The sequence below is a fragment of the Cebus imitator genome, unplaced genomic scaffold (assembly GCF_001604975.1).
Source record: "Cebus imitator isolate Cc_AM_T3 unplaced genomic scaffold, Cebus_imitator-1.0 Scaffold216, whole genome shotgun sequence".
NCBI classification, from domain to species: Eukaryota; Metazoa; Chordata; class Mammalia; order Primates; family Cebidae; genus Cebus; species Cebus imitator.
Window position 1 is genome coordinate 74,496 of NW_016107531.1, and position 10,375 is coordinate 84,870.

Consider the following 10,375-nt stretch of genomic DNA (forward strand, 5'->3'; position numbering starts at 1 on the left):
CGATCTCAGCTTACTGCAACCTCCAACTCCTGAGTTCAAGCAATTCTCCTGCCTCAGCCTCCTGAGTAGCTAGTATTACAGATGCCTGCCACCATGACCAGCTGACTTTTGTATTTTTAGTAGAGGCAGGGTTTCGCCATGTTGGCCAGGGTGGTCTCGAACTCCTGACCTCAGGTGATCCGCCTGCCTGGGCCTCCTAAAGTACTGAAATTACAGGCATGAGCCACTACATCTGGACTTAAAATTTAATTAATTTTTTTTTGTTTGTTTGAGACAAAGTTTCGCTCTTGTTGCCCAGGTTGGAGTACAATGGTGCAATCTCAGCTCACTGCAACCTCCACCTCCTAGGTTCAAGTGATTTTCCTGCCTCAGCTTCCTGAGTAGCTTACAAGCATGCACTCCCACATCGGCTAATTTTTTGTATTTTTAGTAGAGATGGGGTTTCTCCATGTTGGTCAGGCTGGTTTCGAATTCCCAACATCAGGTGATCTGCCCACCTTGGCCTCCCAAAGTGCTGGGATTCCAGGCGTTAGCCACCATGCCTGGCCTTATAATTTTTAATAATAAGGAATACTGATAGATAAAACCTACATAATCAAAATCTATTTTTAAATTTTTGTCCTAATGAAAATCTCTTAAGGGCCTTCAATAATTGTAAAGTATATAATGGTCTGAGACCATAACCTTTGAGAATGGCTGCTTTAAGTGAACAGACGTCACTCTCTTTTCTCAAACATACTTGTTTTCCTTAGAAATCAGGCACAGCTGAGTCCCAGGCACCCGGGCCTGGGCTGCCTCCCTTTGCTCACCTCATGGGCAGATATATCTGCTTCCAGCAGTTGATGTTTTTTCAGCAGGTTGTTCACAGAAGCCAAGTCTTTGCCATAATCTTCAGATGCCAGCAGGGCCTCGACCTGGCAGTGAAAACACAAAAAGGAAATGCTACTGTGTGTTGTATACTCAGCATTCTGGAAAATTCAGAATGCCCAGTGGTTATTCCAGGTCCTTGTTTGGAAAGCTGAATACTTCTCCATCACAATGTGTTACTATTATTCCCACTCAGCTTGATCAGCCTGCCCGGCCTGAGACATTCTCTCCATTTGGTCAGTCAAACCTAGACTCCAGAGTCTATTCACAGTAAATACAACAGCTAAAGGCAAAATGCACAGCAATCCTAGTTCAAGGAATCTCCCCTAGGAAAAAATTGACAGTGTGGGCAAAGATTAATATTCAAGGATGTTCACTGCAGCAAAATATATACACCAAAAGGCTGGGAACACCTGAATGTTCAACAATATGGGAATGGTTAAATTATGGCATGGTTCCATGATAAACTTATGCAATTATTCAAATTTTTTTTTTTTTTTTTTTTTTTTTTTTTTTTTTTATTTTTTTTTTTTTTTGAGACAGGGTCTTGCTTTGTCTCTCAGGCTGGAGTGCAATGGCACAAACACGGCTCACTGTAGCCTTGACCTCCTGGGCTCAAGTGATCTTCCCACCTGAGCCTCCTGAGTAGCTAGGACTGCAGGTATGCGTCACCAGGCCCAACTAAATTTTTCTTTTAAGTTTTAGTAGAAACAAGATCTCATTATGCTGCCCAGGTTGGTGGTGAACTCCTGAGCTCAAGCAATCCTCTCAACTTGACCTCACAAAGTGTTAGGATTACAGGTGTAAGCCACTGTGTACAGCATGTTTAGGAAGAATTTGTAGTGACATAACATTCTCAATACACATATTCATAAAAATACGTATAGACTGGAAAGAAATACTGTAATAAAAGTGATGGTCTCTAAAAACCTCTTTTTTTTTGAGAGAAAGTCTCTCTCTGTTTCCCAGGCTGTAGTGCAGTGGTGCGATCTCAGCTCACTGCAACCTCTGCCTTCTGGGTTCAAGCAATTCTCCTGCCTCAGCCTCCCAAGTGCCTGGGACTACAGCAGTGTACTACCACACCCAGCTAATTTTTGTATTTTTCGTAGAGATATGATTTCACCAGGATGGTCTCAGATCTCTTGACCTCGTGATCCGCCCACACAGCCTCCCAAAGTGCTGGGATTACAGGTGTGAGCCACTGCACCCAGCCAAAACCTCTATGTTTTTATAGTCTGTGCTTTCCAAACATTCTCCATGAAGAATACATGACTGACTCTGGCTTCCGAGAAGCTACTATCTTGGTTTCTATCCTGGCATAGGTTTATTAGAGCTGCCTGCCATATAGCCCCATGATCCCTTCCTATTTGCATTCTCTACGGACATGAGTGATCTGTGGTCCAAGTCCCACTACAAGTTAGCTCTCTTCTGTAAACATTCACTCTCTTTGCCCTTACAGCATGCAACTCATGTGATAATAAAGATTTCTATCAAAAGGGGTGTCTGGTGAGCCCTGCCTTTTCATGGTTTTGGGCTCACTGATGGACCCACTGTACCAAATGACTAGAAATCCCCCACTGGTTGGAAGACAAACCACTCAGTGTTACCTCAGACAGCCAGAAGTCAAAGTCCTTGATCCCTGTGTTGAAGTTCTGCTGCTTGTTGGCTTCTTTCAGTTTCTGGCTCTTTTCAGCTGACTTCTGCACCAGGAACTGCCACTGGTCAGCTAAGGCAGCCAGGCGGGCCTGGGGAACAGAAGGGAGCCAAAAAGAAGGTGAAATATATGAAGAACGCTCCCTCTCCTAAAGCTCAATTTGAGAACTTCTAAGAGAGGAGAATGGAAAACACTCTTAGGAGCCATTCTCACTAGCATTCCCCATCTGTAACTCAGGCCAAAGTCTTCTAATCCATTTAGTTTCTTAAGACTATACGTCCAAGTTATTCTTTCAGGTTAAGAGTGACGTTGCTGTTCTTCCCAGGGCACCGGGAGCTGGTGGGCCATACCTTGACAGCATCCTCACTTCCAGCACAGGCTCCACGTTCAATGAGGGAGTTGCCCATGTCAATAACCCCGCGGATCCGGTCAGCATTGGCATGCAGCTCTGCTTCAAAAGCTTGGTGCTTCTGGTGCTTGCTCTAAAAATACCAAAAACAATTTTTCCAGACCAGTTCCTGCTAAGTTATGTCTTTTCAGGAGGAAGGGGTTCTCAGAGGGAGGGAGTGGTAGCAAACATAAAGAACTGGGGCAAATGCCAACGTTTTTTTACAGAAGGCAATTGGAATTTATATGAAATATTTTAGGGTTAATCTCTTGGGGAATGAGCAAAGGAGAAAAATTTACTAGCTCAGGAGTAGATAAACTGGAAGTCCTTTTTTTTGAGACAGGGTCTTGCTCTGTCGCCCAGGCTGGAGTGCAGTAGTGCAATCTCAGCTCACTGCAGACTCAATCTCTTGGGCTCAAGCAATCCTCCTACCTCAGCCTCCTGAATAGCTGGAACCATTGGGGCCACCACACCCGGCTAATTTTTTTTTTTTTTTTGGTAGAGATGAGGTTTTGCCATGTTGCCCAGGCTGGTCTTGAACTCCTGAGCTCAAGCAGTCAAACTGCCTTAGCCTCCCAAAGTTCTGAGATTATAAGCATGAGCCAGCAAGCCTGGCCAAAAATCATTTTTTAAAGTAGCTATGCTAGCTGTTTAAGAGTGAAGCCCTAGAATTCTACACTTTCTAACACTTTCCAGAAGATGGAAATAGACAACTTCAGTTTTGAATCTACTTGTACATCAATTTCCATCCATGGCTTTCTCCTTATTGGAGACAGGCTCTAATGAATGAGATACATATGGACATTTCATCATCTAAGGCAGAAATCACCATTTAGCAAAATTCATAACATAAATTGTAGTAACCAGCAAAATAATATTTGATGGTCAGTCTTGTCCCTCTGTTGACAAAGGAGAAATCTACAGCTACTACAGACATCGTCTTTGTTTGTTGATTTATCATTTGGTAGCTGTCATTAATCAAAACAGTGGGATACTGTCAGAACCCAGGCTTGACTGCAGGAAAGAATTCATTTTGCTGGGAAAAGAAAGGGCTAGGAGAAGGATGAGCTCCTGATCCTGGGGGCCTGATATGGTTTTTATGAATCCATAAAGAAACAGAAGGTAGTGAAATGCTACAAGACACAACTGCAAGGACATAGCATCTGTGCCACAATTCTGGGAAAAACAATTGGCTGGGTGAGAAATGCAGGGTCTCAGGGGAGATTGTTATTTAGGGGGAAAAAAACAACTAAAAGGCAGTAGAGTTGGGGAATTCTGCATCAAATGTTTCATTTCAGAGGCAGCAACTGTCAAAGGATGGAGCCATCTAGTTGGCTCAATTCATCACTAACATGAAATGTGCTTGTTACATTCTCCCACTGCCTAACCCCAAAGGCAACAACAAAAAGGGTCTCAAATACCCTTTTATCCTGACAGAAGTCCCATTCCCCTCCTAGAATTCTGTTCCTTGTTCTGATCACTTTTTAGTTCAAATCCCATTTACTATCTTCTCTATCTTCATTTCTTCCACCCACTTAAGCAACTTTGAGCTACATGTTGACTGGGAAGTCCCCTTTCACTACCTGTTGAGTGATGTCTGCTTTTATCTTAACTTCTCATTTGTGTTTCTTGAAGATTTGGAGGTATTAACAGATCATCTGTCTCTCTATAGTTCTCTAGCTGTTGCTCTCCTGACTGGCACCTCTGGATGCCAGACTGGGTATGCATCAAAACCCTCACACCAGACTGGCCTCCCTGACCGTAGTCACTAGATACCGTGAGTTCACAGCAAGTCTGAGCTAATGTCTACACAGAAAAAGCTGAAGCTGATGTTCCATCTTCAAAAGGAAGCACTCCTTGAAAGAAAGTGGTCAACTACTGCCCCGCAAATCAAACACTGTACAGAATTTGCCTAAGTGATAAACTGGGGGAGAAAGGAGGGAGTAAGACATTGCAGGCTAATTACAACAGAGAAAGCCACATCCCACAGGGACACTTGAATGGAGTATAATGGATGATTAGAAATGAAAAGGATGGATGAAGAGACACCAGCAGACTGCGTGACCACAATAACAAATAATCTACGCAGAACACAAATACTGGAGCTCATTTAACTACAACTCTTAAAAAAATTAAAAACTTACCAGCAGCTTGGAAAGCTACAAAAACAGATTAAAAGAACAAGAGTTCAGTACACTGATGCGGACACACATATCAGCTATTAAATAGAAACTCATTTTGTCATACTTCCCCTGGGAAGCTCAGCATTTGGGAACAGTGATAGAAGGGAGATTCTACAGACTTTTATTACTGCGGAAATTGTTTCAATAGAGACAAATGAGGAAGGTGACTTTTAAACGGCTCTGAAACTTGAGTAGGGCTTTCCCACTGGCTTAGCTTATTAAAATATTTTTAACTGACTTCCCATGGGTGCAAGGAGGTTGTTTTATAGATGCTTTATTTAGCAAAATCTACCAAATAACATAGGGCTACATCAAGACCAACACCCTGTCACTTCAGCTTACCTGGATGTTCGTGGGATCCTTATATGACTCATCACTCGCTGTCTGCAATTTTTCACTGATCCAAGCCTCAATCTCATCCACATCCCGGCTGAACTGTTGGAGGGTTTGAGATTCTCCTAGCTTTGACCTTTTCTCAATCATCTGGGCTTTCAGACGTCGCCACCTGAACGAGTGAAACCATGAGATCAAACATGAACATGTCTTACTGTGGAGGAGGAAGCTGGAAGATGGAACAGGCCTGGGCCTTCATATGAGGGGATGCATTCTCTCAGTGCTGGTGACTACATCAGTGCCACGGGACACCCACCGGTCCAAGACCTCATTGCGCCGGCTAGAAATGTCTCCCTTGGCATAGTGGCCGGCAGCGATGAGCTGGTCAGCAAAGGCCTGCAGAGCGGCAATCTTCTCTTCCTGTCGGCAAAGAAAGGCATGAGGTCAAGGTAGGCCTGTGGCTGGGCCCTGCCTAGACTGCCGGTCTTGAGAAAAGGACAGTTATTTTGGGTGACTGAGAACTAGCTGGTGGCAGGATCAGAATACACTGACACTTTAGAAGCAGGAGTGTAAAACGCCAAAAGAAAGCTTGATTTCAGTCATTACTAAGAGTACAGTTTAACTCAAGAAGCCTCCAGGTCACTCAGGTGAGGCAGGTGTTAGAATATCTGAACAGAACACACAAAATTAAGCTTAATAATAGGAAAATGCTGTCAGACTTACAGCCAAGTGATTTATAAATCAAATAGTTTTACATCTTCCTTGTTGTTTATGTTCATGTATTCCCTTACCTACTGACACATTTGTTTTTCCTCCCTTTCATAATAAAATATATTTTTCCTGTGGTACCTCATTATTAAAACCTTGGAAATACCAGAATTTATATTTAAAGGTTTAAAGAATTATTTATGTGCATATTTTTCTTAGACAATGCAGGAATTCTTTGGAGATACAACAGTGACTATATAAGCCAAGAAATAGATGTCAATCAGGAAAAATCCAGACTCAGACCCCATGGTACAGAGGCCTCACCTGAACGTTAATTGCTTTGTCAAAGTCTTCATGTTTTTTGATCAAAGCCTCTACGCTGTCCAGTGAGTCTCCTTTGTCTTCGGTATTCAAGAAGGCCTCCCGGGCAGCCATCCAGTTCTCAGCTTGCTCACAGTCCCGATGGAACAGCTGAAGAGGGCAAGAGGCAGGTGAGAAGATGAGGCCCTTCAGCAAGGAAACATTTGGTCAGAAACCAAGAGCACACATACCTGCAATTCAAGGCACTGATCTAGCATCATCCTGCGCTGAACCCAGGCCTTTTCCAGGTCTGCACGCTCCTGGTCAAGAATATCAAGTTTCTGCTTGATCTCAGGGCTCGCATAGTGTCCGTGAGCCAACAGCTGCTGTCCAAACTGCTCAAATGCCTGGAAAGTGCCAGCCCTGGCATCAATTTCTGTCCGGTGTTCCTGCCAAAAGGAGGGAAGGGATTAGGTAACTGGCAGCAGATGCCCACTCTGATGTCAACCCCCACCAACTCACCACAAAGGGTTTGAGTGAGGCCTCTAGGGCCCAGCAGAGCAACCACATCTTTGCTACTCAGCAGGCAGGACCACCCACCTGGTGTCGCTCCAGCAACGCCTCAGCTCCGGTGACATCCTTGGCTAGCTCATCTGAGGACACCAACCCCCGTATTCCATTGATCCAAGACATGAGGTCCCTGGAAACCAGAACCCCAGAGAAATAGCTATATTACCTGGTAAAGAGATCTTCTGCCCAGAAAAAGATAGATGTATATAATTCTTGCTTCAGAAAGTTATCTTTGGTTAATCTAGTTAATCTATTGAATGAAGCTAGGTCTTTGGGCAAAGTGTTTCAAAACCTCTTGTTCTTCTTGTTGAGTTTTTTTTATTTTGAGGTAGAGTTTTGCTTTTGTCACCCAAGCTGGGGCACAGTGGAGTGATCTCCCCTGACTACAACCTCAGCCTCCCAGGTTCAAGTGAGTCTCCTGCCTTAGCCTCCCAAGAAGCTAAGATTATAGGCATGTGCCATGACGCCTAGCTAATTTTTGTATTTTTAGTAGAGACAAGGTTTCACCACATTGGTCAAGCTAGTGTCCAGCTCCAGACCGCCAATAATCCACCCACCTGGGCCTCCCAAAGTGCTGGGATTACAGGCGTGAGCCACCACGCTCGGCCTTATTGAGGTTTTTTTTTTTTAAAGTCCGAATTTCTCAGAGGAAAAGTCAGTAAATTTATAATTAAGATCTTTTCGCCATACAGAATAACAAGTTCTAGCTATAATTAAGTCTTTGATAGCTTCAAATGAAAAAGCCTTTCTTGGCAGGGTGTGATGGTTCATGCCGGTAATCCCAGCGCTTTGGGAGGCAGGAGGATCACTTGAGCTCAGGAATTCAAGACCAGATTGGGCAACTTAGTGAAATCCTGTCTCTAAAAAAAGAAAAAGCCTTTCTTTTGGATTAACCCTTGAAGCCCTAGGCCTGTGCATCCATTTGATCCAGTTTCTCACAGCTGTACAAGCACAAGAGCACAAAATTGAATGTGTAAGGTCAGATATGGTATGATTCCTTTTATATGATATGTCCAGAAGAGGCACATCCATAAAGACAGAAAGCAGATAAAGGATTCCTAGTGGATGGGGATGAGGGACGTGATTAGTTAAGGGATGTTATTCTAGGGCAATGAAAATGTTTCAAAACTAGAGAGGGGTGGCTGTACAACACTGTGAATACATTAAATGTCACCGAATTGCACATTTTAAAGTGGTTAATTGTATGTTATGTGGCCTTTACCTCAATAAAAAGAAGAAAAAGAGGCTGGGCACAGTGGTTCACACCTGTAATCCTAGCGCTCTGGGAGGCTAAGGTGGGTGGATCACCTGAGGTCAGGAGTTCAAGACCAGCCTGGCCAAATGGTGAAACCCCTTCTCTATAAAGAAAAAAAAAAAGAAGAAGAAAAAGAAAACGAATCGCAAACTAGGACCTCCTCCCAGAGGCCTGTGAAAGGAAGCAGCATCTGCCTACTCCCACTGGAGCATAGGAGATACCCCAGTTAACAGATACAAGCACAAGTGTGCAACTGTGTGTGTAAAATAATATTGTTAAAGAGCGCAAAAAACAAAAAAAGACAAAATAAATGTCTGTCCTCAATAGCTACTATTAAACAAGTCACCAATCACCCACTCAGTGGATTGCTGTACATTCATTAAAAAGGCAGACGTATCAGATTGGGGAACATTTTGTAAGATAATTGGCCTAACGTCCTAATGACAAGAATGTCAGGTAAAACACGGGCCAGGTGAGGTGGTGCATGCTTGTAATCTCAGCACTTTGGGGGGCTGAAGCGGGAGGATCATTTGAGCCTAGGAATTTGAGACCAGCCTGGGCAACACAGTGAGACCTACTCTCTACTAAAAATTTTAAAATTAGCCAGGTGTGGTGGTACATGCCTGTAGTCCCAGCTACATGGGAGGCTGAGGCAGGAGGATCACTTGAGCCTGGGAAGTCGAGGCTATAGTAAGCCAGCCTGGGCAACAGAGCCAGATCCTGTCTCAAAAAACAAATAAACAAACAAACAACCAGCCTGGGCAACATGAACATGGAGAAACCCTGTCTTTACAAAAACTACAAAAATTAGACATGGTGGTATGTGCCTGTAGTCTGGGCTACTTAGAGAGGCTGAAATGGGAGGATCGTTTGAGCCCAGGAGGTCGAGTCTACAATGAGCTGTGATCTCACCACTGCACTCCAGGCTGGGCAACAGAGTGAGACCCTGTCTCAAAAAACAGGAAAAACAAAGAACTGAGAGGGAGGGGTACTGTTCTAGATCAAAGAAGATTAAGACAAGGCTACTCAGTTTAACAGTAATCCTGAATTGGACCCTGGATTAAAAATAAATAAACGGAAAAAAAAAAAAAAGCCCTAGTTATCAAATGGTCAACTGGAAAAAACTGAATATGGAATTAAACATTATTGTGTGTTAGCTTTCTTGGGTATGATAATACAAACATAACTATGCAGGAGAACATTCTTGTTCCCGGGAAATAGATGCTAGGGTGTTTAGAAGTCAAGTGCCACATATCTGCAACCTACTTTCCTATGGCTCAGGAAAACCAAAGAACCATATTTAGAGGTAAAGCGAATGTCAAAAAAGTTAAGTGGTAATTACAGGTGAAGGTGCCATGGATGCTCACTGTTATTATTTCAACTTCTCTACAGCCTTGAAACTCCTCTAAATCAAAAAAGTCAGTGGGAAAAAAAAAAACACACCAAAAAGCCAGGTACAATAGCTCACGCCTGTAATCCCAGCTCTTAGGCAGGCAGAGACGGGAGGATACCTTGGGCCCAGGAGTTCGAGACCTGCCTGTGCAATATAGCAAGACCCCCTATTCTCCACAAAAAGGAGGGAAAAAAAAAAGACAACGAACACAAAAGTTGGTGGCAAAGACTAAGTTGTACCTACAGTAAGTGCAAAAGACATCTAAGAAAAAATATAAAGTCATGTGGCAGGGGGATTTGAGGGGGTGCGCACATACTTGGATAGGAAAGTGAAGACTTTTTTTTTTTTTGAGATGGAGTTTTGCTCCATCACCCAGGCTGGGGTGCAGTGGTGGGATCTTGGTTCACTGCAAGCCTTTGCCTCCTGGGTTCAAGTGATTTTCCTGCCTTAGTCCCCTGAGTAACTAGACTTACAGACCTGTGTCACCAAGTCCACCTAATGTTTGTATTTTTAGTAGAGATGGGGTTTCACCATATTGGCCAGGCTGGTCTCAAACTCCTGACCTCGTGATCCATCTGCCTCTGCTTCCAAAAGTGTTGAGGTGTAAGCCGCCATGCCCGGCTGTGGAGACTTACTTTTACAATCTGGCATTCAGTAGTTTGACCATTTTACAATAAATATGTACTACTTTTTTTCTGTTTTTAATTTTTTTTTTTTTTTTTTG

General features: G+C 43.4%; 1 protein-coding gene across 1 annotated transcript in view; it reads right to left on the reverse strand.

The window, feature by feature from the left end:
• SPTAN1 (spectrin alpha, non-erythrocytic 1) overlaps positions 1–10,375 on the reverse strand; it is an 85,791-nt gene that overhangs the window by 22,097 nt on the left and 53,319 nt on the right. The window contains exons 32-40 of the mRNA XM_037745944.1: positions 7,034–7,133; positions 6,685–6,882; positions 6,458–6,604; positions 5,742–5,845; positions 5,435–5,597; positions 5,054–5,068; positions 2,872–3,003; positions 2,475–2,612; positions 810–914 (exon numbers count right to left, since the gene is read on the reverse strand). Of these exons, the coding sequence (XP_037601872.1) occupies positions 810–914; positions 2,475–2,612; positions 2,872–3,003; positions 5,054–5,068; positions 5,435–5,597; positions 5,742–5,845; positions 6,458–6,604; positions 6,685–6,882; positions 7,034–7,133 (1,102 nt within the window). The remainder of the gene's footprint in view (positions 1–809; positions 915–2,474; positions 2,613–2,871; positions 3,004–5,053; positions 5,069–5,434; positions 5,598–5,741; positions 5,846–6,457; positions 6,605–6,684; positions 6,883–7,033; positions 7,134–10,375) is intronic.